General features: G+C 39.8%; 1 protein-coding gene across 6 annotated transcripts in view; it reads right to left on the bottom strand.

Annotated features, from left to right (window-relative positions):
* Window positions 1-18,471, bottom strand: part of Adamts12 (ADAM metallopeptidase with thrombospondin type 1 motif 12) — a 326,379-nt gene that overhangs the window by 29,640 nt on the left and 278,268 nt on the right. For 5 of the 6 annotated variants that reach the window (XM_004848653.3, XM_021261519.2, XM_021261518.2 and 2 more), the window contains 2 exons: window positions 9,857-10,993; window positions 2,865-3,017 (listed from right to left, as the gene is read on the bottom strand). In XM_004848653.3, coding sequence (XP_004848710.2) covers window positions 2,865-3,017; window positions 9,857-10,993 — 1,290 coding nt within the window. Of the gene's footprint in view, window positions 1-2,864; window positions 3,018-3,043; window positions 8,420-9,856; window positions 10,994-18,471 lie in introns of those variants that run through there. The other variant, XM_021261522.2, reaches the window with a different exon arrangement.

Genomic DNA, 18,471 nt, shown 5'->3' on the forward strand with positions numbered 1-18,471 from the left:
ATAGGAATGAAGTGATTTTGAGGGTTAGATTTTAGATGCTGTGGGAAGTAATTACAAACTGGCAGAATTTGATGTTGTGGCAGAGTCAGCGCCTACAAAACCACATGGGGTGCTAGAGTGGGTATTTGCAACGCACCAAGGAGAGCAGGAGGGAAGGAGAAGATAACAGAGAGAGGAGGAAGAGGAGAAGGAAGAAGAAAAAGAAGAGGAGGAGGAAGAGAGGAGAGAAGGAGAGAAGAGAAAGGAGGGAGAAAGGGAAGGGAAGGGAAGGGAAGGGAAGAGCGTTGCTGGCTTGAGGAGGCCTGACTCCGGAGATGAGCTCCCCAGTCTCTTTCAGAGTGGATGCCGGGTAGAATTCCCCAGGCTGGGGTTGACCTCTGTGAAGTACAACCTATTTCATGCATCTGTCTTTTCTATAAGCCTTGTAATGTCCAAGGAAATCATTATTCCCAGTGACAAGAGAGAGGAATATTTAGAACTTGAACATCTGGCAAGGTTAGGGATATAACATGTTCCTTGGATTCTTGAGATTTTTCAGGATATGGAAGAGAATTTGTAGCTAGGCACTCAGTGCTTGCTGGTTCCTAAGTTTGTTATGAGTTGGAAGAGAGAGAGAGGGAGAGAGAGAGAGAGAGAGAGAGAGAGAGAGAGAGAGAGAGAGAGAGAAAGAAGAGCCTGTATTCATTCTTGAAAGGAAAATGGGAGAAACAGTGAGGTTGGCAGGTGTCAATAGAATGAACGGCAATTTCCTCGAGGGGCAGCCTCTCTTCCAATCTCAGAGCCTTAGTTTCCAGAGGGCTCCTAAGGTAGATCACTGACTTTCCATGCTTCTGTGTGAAAAGTAAGTCACCCAGGAGAACCAAAGATATCCAGTGATATATCTCATGGTCCTATTTGGGGACACAAGCTTTTCACTAGAAAGAAGAACTAGCATCTAGGATCACCAGATTCTCCAAATTTCCCTGGTAGCTCTTTCTTTTCTCATTTCCTGCATCAGGAAGGGTTCTCTGGTGAGGGTAGGGACCCATGAGGAATCCTAGGTCTTCTAAGGCTCAGAAGCTGTACACACAGCTCTTATCTCTGCTCTTCCTGCCTTCCAGCCACCCAGAAACCCTGCCTCTCACTAGCATCTTGTAACTTCCGTGGCTCTCCCAGAGTGAAGTACTGGCTCAGCCCCAGTACTAGGCAGATTGGGCCTGATTAGTGCCCCAAAGCACCAAGACTAAGGAATCTGTAATCTGACACATTCATTTCACAAGGGACTCTGCTGACAGCACAGCAAACCGTAAAGTTAGCAAAGACAGTAAAATCACTCTTCAATAATGCAAATACATTTTAAAAAACCAAATGACTCTTTATGCCTTGGGTTTCTTTTCAATTTAAGTCTCGAAGATTAAACTGTGTATTTGCTTTGTGAAGAGCAGCTGAGCTGTGATTTAATTATATATGTGATAATATATAATTATTTATTGTGATGCTAAATTGAAGTAATTTTGAGATAACACTGGACAAAGCAATTAATTATGCAAATTTAACTATTCTAGTTTATCTTGTAAGGGAAAAGATAAGCAGTTAAAACTGTGTGGGTTACACCTTAGGGAGAAAGCATTGTATCTTCTCCATTCATATAAGGTGTTTTTGCTGGAAGTATGGAGTACATGTCTTTAATCTGTTGAGAAGTTTCTGTTCTACTTCTAGTCTCCTGATAGCTTTTACCATGAACAGCTGTAGAATTTAGTCCAATACTTTTTCTGCAACTCCTGACAGGATCATATGGCTTTTTCCTTTCCTCTGTTAAAATGATGACTTTTGGGGGTGGATCTTCCAATGCTGAACCAACACTGCCATCCCTATAACAAAACCACTTTCTACATACTGCCAGATCTGACTTCTACTAGTTTGTTTTGTTAAACAAATTTCTATCTATGTTCATACTTTTTTCTTCTATTATCTTTATCCAGTTTTAGGATTAGCACAATGTTGAGTTCCTAAAATGAGGGGAGAAGTGTTCCTTTTTTTCTGCTTTAAATGTTTGATATAATTTAGCAGTTAAAATGTATATGAGCCTGTTGTTGTCCTATAGATAAGTTTTCAAACTAGGAATATACTTTCTTTAATAGGTGCTATTCAAATTTTATATTTCCTCCAGAGTCTGTTTCATTAATTTGTCTTCCAAGGTACTTCTTAGAAGTTGTCAAATTTATTTCAAAAAGGATTTTTTTTTGTAATATTCTTTCTATGTCCTTTTAAATTCCATAAAATCTGTGGTAATATCCTTTCAATTTTGATATTGTAATTTTAAAATGTATAATTGATATTGAGTAATAGGAAGAAAATGTCTAAAGGAGTAGGGGTGGTGGGAGGGGAAGGGAAAAGGAAAAAAGGGAAAAGAAAAAATATGAGAAAAGAAAAAATGGAAACAAAGTCTTAGCAAATAGGGAAGGATGGAGGGGGTGAAGGGAGGGCAGGGGAAGGGGAAAAAATAAGAACCAAGATGCATCACGTAAAGGTGCAAGTTCCCAATGATGAATGGAACTGTATTTTATGCTTAAAATGTACCAATAAACTTAATGGAAAAAAAAAAAAACCTGTGTGGTTAATAAAAACTCTGTACATCCAAGACTTCTGGCCCACACTTAGCACCTGTGATTTATTCATTCGTTATTTTCCTTTTTTTTCTTTTGGTATCGGGGATCAAACTCGCGACCTTGTGCTTGGCCCGGCAGGCAGCGGCACCTCTGAGCTAAATCCCAGGCCCCATTCTTTATTTTCTAAAAGAAAAGAGGCCGAAGGAAGGCAGGAAGGTGAGAAAGAAGAGAAAGCACCTTTGATTCCTCCCAGCCCAAGGCAGCCTAACAGCTTACCTTGCTCCAGTTGCCCACTTTCCAGCCGGCACACGGGCGGAGGTGGCATTTCTTGGCAGGGTCGGGCCTCTGGAGGGCCGCGCAGTCGGCGTCCACTTGCGTGCTGCACTCCACGCTTCTCCAGTAGGCGCCCAGCCCACAGGTGGTGGAGCACTGCAGGGTGAGGAGAGAGAAGACAGAGGCTGAGTGCCGCTTTGTCACCGGCACCCTGGAGGTGGGGTTTTCTGCTCCAGCTGCTGAGACAGCCTGCAGAGCGTTGAAATGATAGTAACGCTGGGGCCCACACCTTCACGAATTAATCTCAATCTCTGGGTGCTGGGCCCAGGGACCAGTATCAAAAAATTGTCCCCCGCTGCCTTTAGGAAACAGTTGGAGTTGAGAATCCCTGACTTATATGTAGGGGAAAAAAATCCAGTGTAAGTGGAAATATGTTTGCCTTTAAAATGAATCCTGGCATGAAGGCGAGGGGCTGCAGGCACACAGCCGTGTTTCACACCAATGCTCAGAGTGGATGTGAGATCCCAGCATCTACCTCTCACCTCCTGCCCACCTAGCAGTGCAATCCACTGTCTCACTAATTCCTTCCTGGAGGATGTAGACTGGTGCCACTAAAATGTAGATTAAAAAAAATAAAGCTCAGAGAGTTGACTTGCCCAACCAGTAAGATGGGGTTTCTGCCTCCAAAATCCAGTCTGATGTGCATTGCAGCAGTGTCCCTCAGTCTCTAGTGTCCACAGGAAGCACCTGGGGTCTTGCTAAATGCATATTCTGACTCCGCAGATCTGCAGTGGGGCAGATATTTGCCTTTCTAACAAGGTCTTCCGGCATGTCATTGCCTTTGGCCCTCAGACCACACTTAGAATTAGAAAGAAGTTACAAAACGGTGCTTTTCACTGGTTGATCCACTGGTGGCGACTATATCAGTCATCTTCTGCTTTGTGTACAGCACATTTCTCTCAAGGTGTTTTCATTTCTTTATAATTCTTCAATATCCCAGGTTTAGCTCAGGGTAACCTGGAAGATCATGCAAAATTTCCCCCATAATTTCTTACATTTTATCTGCCTTATTCCTACATAGGATTCATTTTTCTTGTGTCCTCTCTTCTGCTTATTCTCAGAAGAGGGGTTGTCTCTGAACACATGGAACACAGCTCCGAGGTAACTTTTAAAAGGAGACGTTCAAGAAGCTCCACTTTGAATGTTTCTTTTGATGAATTATCTAATTCAACATAAGCCTTTATGTTTTTTTTGCTGCATCTTCAACCTCCAAAAAATTTCATGTTGTATTTGGTGTGAAATTTTGTAATAATAACAAGTGTATATGTATTCAAATATATGTATAACATAATAGAATCCTTAGATGCATAAATTGTGGAATCATAGAAAGGAAGAAGTAGGAAATAGCCCATGTCATCATCTTACCAAAGGCTCATTTATATAGAGGCAGTCTCATCTCTACCTTAAAATTCTTTAGAATTAATTTGTGTCTTTCATAAGTGCTTGTCTTTCTCATTTGTGCCAACCCATGCATACATGTAGTAGAGATGATAACAGCTGGTGTGCAATGACCACAGATTGCACCAGTGGCCCCACTCTTCATACTTCTTTTTTTTTTGTACTGGGGATCGAACTCGGGTCCTTGCGCTTGTGCAGCAGGCGGTGCATACTTCCTTTCATGTGTGCTCTTTGTAGCTTCTCTCATCAAGAGATGAAGTCTGTTTCCTCAGCTCTTGAATTGGGGCTGTTTTTTGTTTTGGCTGACAGGACGTAGTGAATGATGTGCTAGTTCTCCAAAGGTCTTGCTTTCCATCCTAGCCCTTCAACCTCTGCCTTACCATGAGACTAAACCTGGACTACCTGCTGGAGGATGAGAGTTTATGTGAAACAGAGCCAGGTGACCCACCCCAGTCCATCCCAGACCAGCTAGGCTCAGCTGACCCTGCAGCAGGCATCTGACAACCAGGCTGAGATCAGTACAGTCTTACAGCTGAGGGTCCAATTACAGTTCTGCAGTTGCAAACAGTGTGATCTTTCACAGCTTCCTAACTCCCCAAAGCCTGTAAAACTGGTGGTAACACTAGGACCTCCCTCCTTCAATGGGTTGTTGTGAGGACTAAAGGAGATTGTCCCTGTACCCTGCTTCACACACAGCCAGTGTTCTACAAGTGTTACCTATTCAGCACTACACATCTGCTCGCACAGATCGCAAACCCCAGTTTCCAGATAGTGGAGACCAACAGGGTTTAGGAGTCATGCTGAACGTCACAAATTTTCAGGCCAGTGACGATCTCATTAACTCTCAAGTGATGCCTGTAGTTGTTTGTATCTCATTTATATTGCAAATAAATGTACATTATCTCTGAGGCTCTGAATCTAGTCCTACTCAAGAACCGAAATTTGTTTAATTCTTTTGACAGTTTCTATTTAGGCAACAAACAACAGTTCAAAGGAAAGCTGAAAAGAGGAAGCCTATGGAACATAGTAAAAGTGGGATTCTTTCAATTAGATTTTTACTTATGAAATTAGTTTCAAATTTGGAGTGGGTGAAGGGATAAGAAAAGAAGGATCTGAAGAGGTGGAGGAACAGATTTATTTTATTCATCCTGTCACAGTTAGTGACCTTACAGCAATGGATTAATCAGGCCAAGAAGCAGGTGCTGGGGGATTCAGAATTGGAACTGATTCTGAGGGTCACATCAGCATCCTGCGAAAGCTTCTCTGAAAGGCTGTGGAAAATCATACTGTCACTTTCATTCTACAGGACTGCACAGCCTATATCTAACTGGCCCAAGGGAACTGACTGCATCATGCAGCAATCCAAGGAGAGATGAATTTCTGTCAAAATAAAAGCCCTACCCATATGGACACTGCATGGCACCTAAGTTTTCTGTTTTGTAAATTCAAACCAGAGAAAACACTTTCTGAGTACCTTCCATGTGCCTGACACTCTTCTGAGTACCTTACAGACAATTATTCCTTTTACCTCATAATCTTATGAGTGAGGAATTACCATTCACATTTTATAGATGAGGAAACTGAGAAAGAATAAGAACATATAGTTAGCAACTGAGTCAGGATTCAAATCCAGAAAATTCAGTTTCAAGCTTTATGCCTCTTTATGGTGTTAACTTAGTTGTTACACCAATTATTTAATTTTTGAAATCACAATTAGTAAAATAAGTATGTTATATATAAGGGGAGCCTTGGACAGTCTTGCAATGCAGGACAAAAAGTGGGAGTCCATCTTAAGAAAGATTCCAGCCAAAGCCTAATGAACTAAACATGCCTTCCTGGCTTAGAGATCAAAAAGCTTTATGGAAGAGGGAGCTCAAAACTTGATCCTGAAGAATAAGTAGGATTTGAAAGGGGAGAAGAGGGGAGGAGATCCCAAGCAGAGGAAACAGCATGAATAAAGCATTGGATGGGGAGAGGGAGAGGTTTAAAGGAAATTGAGCAATTTAGATTTATTGAAGCGTAAGATGGACAACCCAAAGTTGGGGGCAGTAAGGTTTGAAAGCCAGATTATGTAAAGTTGTGAGGGCCATTGGGTGCTAAATTACAGTGGATTTTATCTGATTTGGTATGTAATGAGGAACCATGCAAGCTTGTCCAACCTGTGGCCTGAGGGTTAGATATGCCTAATTTGCCTGGGCTCTCTTGAGTGAAGAGGAATTGTCTCAGCCTGAATATAAAATAAATAATATAATTAATGTCTAAAAGTAACAAAATTTTTAAAAATATTTTTATTATAGTGTAGGTGTGTCCAGCCCATGGGCCACATGTTGCATATGCCTGTAAGCAGAACTGTAGAATGATTAGAATATTCCTTTTGGAAGGCAGACTTGGCAGTCTCATATCTTTTGCAATCATGTGTGGAAGACTTGAGAAGGGAGAGAATGGAGTGTATAGACCAGTGAGGCAGGAAGGGCAGTGTTCTAGGTGAAAGTAGGAACAGGGGACCTGCATTCTCAGGGACTGGGGTACCAATGGCGTCTTAAACAGGACAATTCTTCCTTATAAGGGACTTCCCTTTATTATTCTTGGCTCTCAGACTTTGAATGTTGGTTCCAGTGCCCTTTCCTAACTAGAAAAATCATCCGTTCTCATTTCCAAATCCTTCCTCCATCACAGTGGAAACCACTGGGCCTTAAACCAACAGGAAATCAAGGAGATGGCAGAAATGATGAGGTGACACTGATATGAAAAACTATTAGTAGTTTATTTTTTGGTAGGACAGAGAAGGTCGATATCAGTGTTGATTCTGGAGTTCACTGGAGGTGAGTAACCCATTAAAAAGAGACAACCCTTAAGAAACAGTTTCAGGGCTGATGAGAAACTCAAAACCCAAAGCTTCCATCCTGAGTCCTGACCCTCTCTGGCAATTCTAATTATGAAACTTCTTATCTCAAAACAAACGTGTATAAAGGCACCAAGCCCTGTCATGAAGTGGACTCCCACTAAACACTGAACTCCAATTCTTGGTATTTTTATAACTCTGGAAAACTACGCAATGGGCTAATTCTTTTTTTTTTTTCTTTTAATCAAACTGCTTGGAATTAACAGCTATTAATGGCTCCACCACCGCTGCTGACATTCTGCAAAGCTATGATGTATTAAGACTTTATTTCTGTCAAAGTCAAATGATGACATCTGAAATAAAATGAATTTTTTGTATCTTGATTTACTATAATCAAAATGTGTTAATCTTTGCACTCAAACAGTCATGGTGGTTGATGTGCACTTTATTGTGGTTTAGTTTATTTTGGACGCAGTAATTTTTATTGAGTCAATTAACATTTATCAGTTAACATATATTAAATATCCTCAGGACAAAAATCATTACAACACATTTAAATTCAATTGCACAATTGTTCTGGGATTTGAGGATGGATGAAAAGATGAGAGGATAGGAAAGAAAACTAATTTCTGGGTGATCTCATAGCTATTTTTTTAAAGAAAACTTTTGTATTAAGCTGTGGAAAAAGAAATGTCCCTCCAGTCTTATTCAAAGTCCTAATGTAGGGCTCAATCTGATGACTATCATAGACCCCTAAAAGTTTCCCCTTTTTATTGCAATTTGGTGTTTCCCTGGATCTCAGAGCTGATATTGTTCTCCCCAAAGTCACCTGTGACCTGCAGATTGTCAAATCTAATATATCCACTGTTGTGCCTTTTGTTCCTAGGCATTAACAACATCCTATTTCTTTGTGTAAACCTTAAAGCATCAGTCTATTCCTTACTGCTCCATCACTTAGAGTGCACATGATTCTGGCTACTTAAATTCTCTCAGATTCAGTTTATTTACCTCTAAAGCAGGAAAATATTACGAATCTCCTATGGTCGTGGTAAGGTTTAAATGAGCCATGTCATGCTAATTAGCATAAAATCATGCTTATAAAGCATGCTTTGTAAAAGTTCACCACCAACATCTTCCTATTGCTGAGATTAGGAAAGAAATATGACTAAAATGCCTCATGAGAGTCATTTGTCTCCTTCTTTCAGCAAATTACATTACTGTAAGCATGAAAATCTTTGTTATTCTTGAAGCTGGATTCCTATGAATAGAGATAATAAGATTGATTAATCCTTGATAGAACATATGATAGCTCACTTTAGAAATAAAACATCAATCAATGTGTAATCATAATTCAAATGTAAATATTTATAGCATTTAGTGCAAAAAATGGGGGAGGGTTGAATTCACCTATTTATTACTAGTATAATCAAGTCTATGACCAGTGTGGCTGGTTAATTTATTCAAAACTATTCTATACAATTGTCAGCTGGTGCCAAAATTCACTAGAGAGAAAGGACAAGTTAAAATGTTCATCATCCAACTGAAAAGCATGTCCTTAGATGAGTCGCTTAACCATTAAACATCTCTGTTCCTCCATTTGTAAATTAGTATAAATAAGACACTACCTACTCTTCAGGATTGTCAAAACAATATATGAGACTACATATGAAAGTAGTTTAGAAAGTAACATGCTTTATAATTGTTATGACTGGTATTTTTTATTAGCCACTAATATTTCACATATCTTTAGCTAGGAAGATGAGACATGGAATGTCATAAAAATGCTGAATGATTTCACCATGTGATTACTTGGCCACAAAACACTCTTTTGAGTTGTCACATTATTTTAACAAGTTCATACACTGTGCAATGGAAATTCATGTAGGTGCGAAATGATTTTGGTGTTTCAAAGGATATCATTATTTCTAGAAATGGAAAAAAATATCTAGCCAGTTTTCAGAAGTCTACAAATGAGGGCCAACATTTTGTCATGCATTTATTTTATTCATTCCAACTCTTTCAATGAACTACAGTGATTTTTTAATGTAAATACTCAGACAAAAGAGAAAAATATCACTGATAGAGTGAATTATAAAATTCTTTTGAAGTGAGTCCACTTGTGATTACTTCTTTTTTTTTTCTAGTATTGGGGATTAAACCCAGGGCTTCACACATACTAGGCAAACCCTCTACCACTGAACTACACCCCCAATCCTACTTCACAAGTTTTAAACCAGGTCTGGTCATTGGCTTTCTGATTAAAATACGAAGTTAGACTCTTTCAGCCATGCTTCATCATAGAATCACTGTAGTTTTAAAACCCCAAGGAGCAGTAGAGATGATCTTTGCTAGCCTTATCATTCTCCTCTACACTGGCCATATGATTTTGTAGGGAAAAAGCAGGCTGAGAAAGATGACTGAATTCTCCATAATCACACAGCTGACTGACAAGGTCTCCTGACTTAATCCAGACTTCTTTTTATTGCATCTCACCACATACGTTCTCCTCCCCTTATTATATGTGCTCCTTTTCTTCCTTTCATTTGAGGTGTTAGCATACACCTGACTGCTTTACTTTTTCCACATTAGGCTGTCATTTGATGAGAGTTTCTTTTAGACTTTGCATGGGAATGCAACACTTCTAGTCTTTTCTATGTAGAATCAGACCTAGGGTAGAAAAAATCAGACCTCTTACCTCACTCCAGTTTCCAACAATCCAATATGCAGGGCTGTGGTCCTTAGCAAGCTGCTTGTAATTGGAGGCATTCAGCAAAAAACCTTCAGCGATAAGACTGGTTGCATCTTCCTCAGTCAGGATTGGTCCAGGATCTTGTGTTTGATTCTTGTTGTTTGGAAGTCCCAGGTAGTTATGATTTATTGACTTTTCTGAGGGTGTTGGCCATTGCTCTTCTTCAACAGGGAATGGGGCATTACTTGGCTTTTCAGTGGCCATTCCCTCAGCTCTGGATGGTTCATTTTTAAGGGTTCTGGGTCTTTGGCTAGGTAGTGATCCTTCCATCACTGTGCTGAAGGGATGCCATAAGGACTCATCCCCATCATAAGGCGTTGGTGGAGCTCCAAGTGGCATTTCTGTATTTTTTCCCATTGGATCATCCTTTCCAGGTACTCTGATCTTGGTCCATGTTACAGAGTTGCTTTCATCTTTGTTCTCAGGCTGTTCACTGTCTTCCCCTGAGCCACTGTGAATTTCCATTTCTGGATCTTTGGTCAAGGTATCATAGAATGGAGTTATCTGCCAAGTCGTAGCATTGCTGGAAGATGACAAGTCAAAAGCACTTGTTGTTGTAGCTACAATGTCTCCATCTGAGGTAAAAGTGCTATCTGAATTAGAATCGTTTTCATTGTTGGGTTGGATACCCAAAGACCAGGAAGTGAGGATGGGCTGAGAAGTGCTTCCAGTGGGAATGAGATAGTGGGAGTCCAGTTCAGTTTGACTTGACATATTCCGCCACCATTCTCCATCCAGACCTCCATCCAGGTCTCCCTCTTTGGAGGCTGTGGTGGAATTGGGGCTGCTGATCCCCAGCGTGCTTGCACTTCTAGCCCCAGGGGCTGTGGGTGTGGTCAGCAGTGTGGGCTGCGATGAAGGTGGAGGGGTGAGCTTTAAGGGGTCTTGGTCAGATGTTGGTAGATTTTTCCCACTGGGAATTGTGGGTTTGTTGGGTTTCAGAACTCTCCGACTTGATGGGCACTGCTGAAGGCCACACAGAGCTCGGCTATTCGGTTTCTTTGTCTTGTCGCAAGGTTCACCATGGTTCTTGGCACAAGTGACACTGCGAATCCTCACTCCACCACCACAGGAAACAGAGCACTAGGAAAGAGAGACAGATGTTAGTCTAGCAGAAAACAATGCTTTCATTCTCCTGGTCAGGTTTACAGCTGATCAAAACAGGTCCAGTGGCAGCTGGACATACAGCTAACATTGTCTTCTCCCTCTACATCTGCTTTCAGTGCTCTTTTCGTTTTCCATGAAAATATGTATCTGTAGGGGACAAGCTGGGGCTCAGGACCACCCACTTACCTTCACGAACTGAAGACATAAACCATGATGCAGTTGAACTGAAACCTCTTTGGCTTTGAATCTTGGGTAATGAGAGCCAACAAGAATGCAATGATTTAAATAAGTTACCAAATTTCTTTAGCAATGGTAATATTGTCTTTTTTCTAGAGTTGTGATATTATTAAATTAATGTGAAATGTTTACATAGTCTCTGGAATATATTAAGTTAATTATACTGAACCTTTTCCATTCTATTTAGAAAATATTATAATTCATGTAGTTTCTCTCAAATATTATAATCCCTGCCTATGGCTGGCAGAAAGAGGTTAAAAGCTCAATAATCACCATACTCACACATGTTCATAGATCCAAGACCTTTTCTGAAATTAAAAGATGAAGAGTTAATCAAAGGTGGGATATACCCGTTCCCCCAAAATTAGGTCAGTCCCTTAGCGTGGTGCTAATATATACATTGTGGTAGTGGCTCGTCCCCTTCCCTGCCTTCCACATTCTGTAGGGGAAGCCCCAGCACAGGCAGCTAGATTGCTCTGGGGCAATCCTGATAGGACAGTCCTTCCTTAGAATTTATGACTACAAAATGTTCATTTTATCTGTCTCAGCAGCTGCAAGTCATATGTAGGTGACGCACAGTTTAGATATTTTGAATAATCCATACTTTTACCACATAGGTCTATTTTAACTTTCATTTTCAATGACATTTTAAGTCAACTTTTTTTTTGGTACTGGGGATTGAACTCGGGTCCTTGCGCTTGAGCAGCAGGCAGCGAAACCACTGAGCTAAATCCCCGGCCCCTAAAGTCAACTGTTAAAACACTTGGCACTTGAAAATGGACCACTCAGTGCCCGGTGCTGGTTGTTTTACATTTTTAAGCCTTGTATGTCTGACCTCAACACAGGTTTCTTAAGGATGCAACCGCATAATACTCAGTGGATTTCCAAGGGCTTCAAGTCATTATTCTGTGCAATGATTGCATTAGCTCTGTAGGATATATGAAGCAGCAATTATTATTCCACCCTCTAAAGAGAGGAACACAAGGCCCAAGGACTTGCTTGAAAGGCTGCAAGTCCCTCTCAGAGTAAGAATCAGAATTAGTCCACATAATAAATCCTTTCTGCCAGCATCTAGTATAATACTCTATACAAGTAGCTATCCGTGGAATCTCCTTATTCACTTGACCAGATATTTTATTTCTTTTCTTCTTCTTTTTTTCCTGAGGTACTGGGGATTGAACCTAGGCCCTCTGCACTGAGCTACATTCTCAGCCCTTTTAATTTTTTAAAATTTTGAGACAAGGTCTTGTGAAGTCAGTAAGTTGCCCAGACTAGGGTTGATCTTGGTATCCTCCTACCTCAGGATCTTAATGTTGGGATTAAAATGTGTACCACCAAGCCCAGATTTCTCAGGACAGTTTTTAAGACACATATTTATACATATTTATTAAGTGATCATTTTACCTGGAAAAAACCAGAATGGGAAAATTCTTACCCAGGAACACACACTTTTTTTTAGCTTAAATTTTTTGCCTTCTCAAAACCTATTTTCAATTTCCTCTATGTAAGAAAATAACATTGATGTAGCATGCTCCCTCTTTATTTTGTTTCAATCAAGCATAATCACTCACTGATGTATAATAACTCTGTGAAATCAGCTCCATTGAGAGATAAAAGATTCCGGCAAGCACAGGGGAAGGTAGGGCCAAGGGGAATGGCCAGCTGCAGACTGAGCTCAACCAGCAATGCTGTGACTAAGATGTCAACAAAACACTTAAAAGCCATGTTCTAAGACTGAGCTTCCAAATTCAGTTTAAAATAATAACAGTACTAATTTTTGGTAAGAACCATACTTCATGGACCAGTATAATCAGACTTGCTTGCTACTAAGTTGAAGCTACCAAGTAACGGTTTTGGAGACCCTTAGTGAGGAAACAATGTTTCCCACACTTTCTTTTTTTTTCCTTAAGTTCTTTTATTGGTACATTTTAGGTATACAATACATTTACATTTATCATTGGGTGCTTGTACCTGTACATGATGTATCTTGGTTCTTATTTTTTCCCCATTACCAGTGCACCCTTCCCTATTTACATAGACATCATTTCCATTTTTTTTTCTTTTCTCATAGTTTTTCCTTTCCCTCCTTTCCTTTCCCCTTCCCCTTCCCTTCACCCCTTCGTCTTTGGGCCTTTTTTCCTATTTCAAATTATCAATTATTCATTTTAATCATTTTAACCCTTGTTTACACTATCAGTTTCTCACACTAGAAACTATTCGGTATTTACACGTGTCTCCTATTCATTTCACTTAAGAGTATGGCCTCGATATGCATCCATTTAGCTATAAATGACTATAGTTTTTCATTCTTTATGGCTGAGTAGTACTCCACTTTATATAAAAAAACCCACATCTTCTTTATCCATTTTCCAGTTGATGGGCACTTGGGCTGCTTCCAAGCTTTAGCTATTACAAACTGTGCTGCTATGAACATGGGTGCACATATATCACTGTGGTATGACTCTTTTAATTCTTTTTTTTTTTTTTTTAATTCTTTTATTGGTACATTGTAGGTATACAACACAATTACATTTCTCATTGATTTCCCACACTTTCTACAACTCACCTGAAGCTTGGAAAGGGCAGGCTGGAGGTATTTATTTTCCTGGTTTGTCACAATATTTCTGCCTTTAAAAACTCCTTCTCCATCTAGTTTAGTCATTCCAGTCTCTCTCTCTCTACTTGTTACATTCTAACCTAAACCTCTCAGATTCTGTTTGTAAAAATTTGTCAGTTCAACCAAACAATCTTCAATGTATGGCTGAACACATTTCCATGCTGGTTGCTGCAGGCAGGCTGGCTCAGTTTTGAAATTTGAATCATAAAGAGGCCCTGGCTCATGTCAACTGTTCTTAAGCACCAAGTGGCCCCCTTGCAATTTTTTCTTTCCAAAAAGTGCAATATAAAAAGAAAACTTCAATTTTTTTCTTTTACTCTTTTCCTTCTCTTTTCTTGCTTTATTTTGACTTGAATTATTTCTAATGCCCTTGGGGATGTGAGAATTTATAATACAACTTCACAAAAATTTTTAAAAATGAAAAACTGTAGGAGCATGTGCCCTTCACTCCTACACTGAACTATATAGGGGAAGGGTTGAACTATAAAAACCATGATAAATAGCTTAAATTCGCCAATCTGCCATTGTTATTAACACTGTATGATTCAGTGATGAAACATCACTGCCTTGTCTGGAAATTACGAGAAATTAGTACCTGCATTTTAAGGCTGCTCTGAGGGTTATGGAAGACAACAGTCAAATACAATGCATACTATAATCAAGATAAATAGTCATTGGAAGCTATTATCACTGTTATAGTAATGATGCTGATGATACTGATAGCAACTATAACAAAAGGCTAATTTCTGCTGTCTCAGAGAACCACCTCACCAGGAGAGCAGGTGCAGGCACATGTCTGGAAGATGCTATGGAAATCCATGAATCACTCTTGTTTACTGCTGGAATTTTTAGATTCAGATTGTCTAGGGTTAATGGACGGAGGTGAGGTCTTTAAATGTACAGATTTCAAGAACTAGGCAATAATAGCTATGTAGCTGATTGTTTAGTTAATATATTAAATTTTGATGCTTTAAAACAAAAGATTGTTCATGAACAGGAGTTCTAAAGTGGAAGTGCAAAGAATAAATTTAACTTATCAATATATATTCTTTGGTCTAGTCAATCTTAAAACAATAAACAAGCAAAGTGCAAACACTGAGTTACTGGCTAGTGTTTTTAAAATTAGCAGTTTCATGTTAATAAAATTCCAGATTCATAGCTTCTCTTGAAAAAGCAAATGATCTGCACCTATTGGCCTTGCTCCCAAATGGCAACTCAAAATTCCATTAGTGGAGACCTGGGGTCTGAGAGGAGTATCTGTGTTCTTCAGCACCTTTGCTTCCATCCACCTTTTCTTTTCCTTACCAAGTAGACACTGCATCTCCCAAACAACCCGGGAAGTCATGTCTTGGCACTGGGACATGCGTCCACCAGCACAGTGCTAACTATCTACCAAGAACATTGGCCCTAAATACGAAGTTGCCTGTGCTCAGTTGCCAGAACAAGCAGAATTGTTTTGTATTCAGCCCCACGCATCTTCCAGTCCATCTTCCCTGTGTTTATCTCCTTAGGAGCTGTCGAGCCCTTCAGATGTGATAAATGCAGTACACAGCACCACACTCAGAACTCATCTCAATGGGTAGTTTGAGAATTCTTGAAACCAATTTCAGCTATGATTATTATACATCCTCACCTTGTAATTTTGAACCATGTATTGGTTCAAAGCAGGTTGCCAATTTGTTCCAGTCTGTTCTGGGAGTTATTTTGCCCTCCTGAGCCATCAATCCTGGATGAGGCCCTGGGGGGAGCTCGCTGAGAAAGAGGTCAGTTTCTAAATTGGCCAACTCCACCTGCCTCAGGAACACTGCAGAGAGGGTGGGGCTCACAACTGGCACAGAGCTGCGGTTGCAAGAGAGTCATGGGACTCAGAGAGAGTATCGTGAGCAGATGAAGATGGGGACTGTGGTGATGCCTTTACAAGCCGAGGAATACCAAAGATTACCTGAAAACCACCTGGAGCTAGAAAAAACCTCTGAAATGATTAGCCCCACCCTACTGACACCTTGAGCTTGGATTTCTACCTTCTGAAAATGTAAGACAAGAAATTTCTGTTTAAGTCAGCTAGTTTGTGGTTCTTTTTTAGGGTAGCTCTAGAAAATTAATTCAGTATCCTCAACAAGTAAAAAAAAAAAATCAGATATAATGAAGGGAATCAACATGGCACCCAACTGGTTTCCTCTGAGTAGCTGTTTCAAACAGGAGTGCACATATTTATTCTCCAGGAAACCTGGCAGAGCAAAGGGTGTGGAAGCCGGGAAAGAATTGAGAAGCTGGCACTTCCAGGTGCCAACAGCACAGCTGATCAAGTTCTGATCATCAGGGGCAGCTGCACAGGAGTGTTAGATCTTAACTAAAAGGAGGACATCAGAGGGCAAGTAACTCTTGGAAAACCTCCTATCCCTGCTTTCTCTCTCTGCTTTCAGTTTTCAGAAATTCCTCTGAGATTTCACACGTGTCTGTCTTTGCTTCTCAGTTAGCAATAGATATGGCCTTGGTGTTTGCTGTCCTGCCTTCTGTCCAAAGAGTCAAGGAGAGCTCATTGATAGAACTGGCATTTAGTCTGTTTAGTCACTCTGTACTCCAACACGCCCATGACCAGCTTTCTCTTAGATTCTTTCAATTAGTTGGATTCTTAGTGATCTAATTGTTTGCTCATTTGAGTCAGGTGCAAGAAAGGCAGACTGAAGACTTTACTGTGAACATCTCTGCTTTTGGAGGGTCCACCTCAGATCCCAGCACATACATTCAAAGGCATCACTAGTCTCAAATATTTTTTATTCTGTTCAAACCATTTGAGATGCTTTCTTTCTCCTTTTCTTTTGAAATTATTTTGTGAGGGTAACTCATTTAGTTTTAAAGTCTCTGGAATCTCAACAATTACTATGCATAGTCTGGAATTCCAGCAAAGTAAGAAAAGGTGATCTATAAATTATTTCCAAACATATTACATTTCTTATGAATACTAACAGCTGTCAGGTTGCTATATTTTGCAGATGTTTGAGATGCATTTTGGAGCAGTGCTCAGACTAGAAACTCTCTCATTCAAATCCTGGTGGCTTTGTGACCTTGGAAAAATTTCCAAGCACCTGTATGCCTCATTTTGTTCATCTGTAAAATAGGGCTAAAATCTTGTAGGATTACATTATTAATACTCAAAAAGGTATTAAAGACATATAAATATCCAATAAGTTTGCTATTAATAGTTAAATATTTATTTCTATTTTGCAATCCCCTAGATAGTTTGCTTTTATGGAATAGATTAATTTTTTAAAGCCTCACACATATTTTGTTCTTTTTTTTTGGTACCAGAGATCAAACTCAGATCTTGCACCTTCAAGACAGTGGCAGAACCACTTAGCTAAATCCCCAAACCAAGCCTCACACATTTTTGTAGATCTTTAAAAAAACTGACAAACCTTAAGCAATTGCATAAAATTGCCATGGGTAAAGGGAGGGGTAGATGAACATGAAAGAGGCCACAAAGCAATTATTTTGGGACCTTTGAGTACCACTGATAGGCAAAGTTTGCAAAATTAAAACAGCATGGAAAATGGGTCTTCATCTTCTTGACTGATTATAAAGTCATTGATTAGTGAACAGTATCTGCCAGGGACTATGCTAAGTGCTTACATGTACTATTTTATTCAACCCAATCTTCACAGATGAGGAGAAGCTGAGAGTTAACACTGGCCTAAGAGCACACAGAGATTTCCAGAGTGAGAACAGCTAGAAAACATGCAATACTCTTAGGTCTATTAATCTATTTGACAAAAGCTTAAGGATGGTTTTTGGTAAAGGAAACTGAAGCCATGAAAGATAAACTCATTTTCCTAAGACTGTATGTGAGTTTATGCAGTGCAGATTAGAATGTGGATCATTCTCTTTGCTGTCTTCTCACTTCCATTCCTGCCCATGATATACAGAGCTAGACACATTTATTAGCTACATGATGCTTTCAGTGGTCATCCATCTGTTCATCCATCCATTCATGGAAAAAGATAAGACAGCTATCTAGACAGCACCTGACCAAAGAGTTTTCTAATTATAATCCTGGAATCATTATTAAAATCCCCATATAACTTTGGCAATTTATTACAGTAGGGAGGTCTCTTGAAGAAGTACTCTTCCATCTATTAGATGGAAAGAATTATGGAGCTCGTTGTGATACCCTTATTGGATTGGTTGCCTGGATGCAGTGGCTTAAATTGCAAGCTTAATCACAGCAACCCTATTATCTTCATGTTTAGATCTCAATCTCTCCTTGCAGCCCTGGCCTTGACTTCTATTTTACTGCTACAACATTTAAGCCCTTTTATTGTAAAGTACCTGAAACAATCTCAGAAAGAGAAGTTGTGTATAAACAAACACACACAGCCTGGCTTCTGGAAGTCTCATTTGCCACATGCATATGCAAATTATATCAAGTCAAATAACATCTCAGACTGCTTGGCAGTCAGTGGGGGAAGAAGGCCAAATAAACACGTGAGCATGTGGCATAAAACAAGCAGGAGAAAAATAAAGGTAACCACAGAGAGATTAAACCTACTCATCTACAAGTGGCTGCGCAAAGATTTGGCCCCAGGGAGCCATGTTCTAGGGG

This window comes from Heterocephalus glaber, unplaced genomic scaffold (genome assembly GCF_053883595.1).
Source record: "Heterocephalus glaber isolate CG9 unplaced genomic scaffold, H.glaber_assembly_v1.0 deba00001538, whole genome shotgun sequence".
Classification (NCBI taxonomy): Eukaryota; Metazoa; Chordata; class Mammalia; order Rodentia; family Bathyergidae; genus Heterocephalus; species Heterocephalus glaber.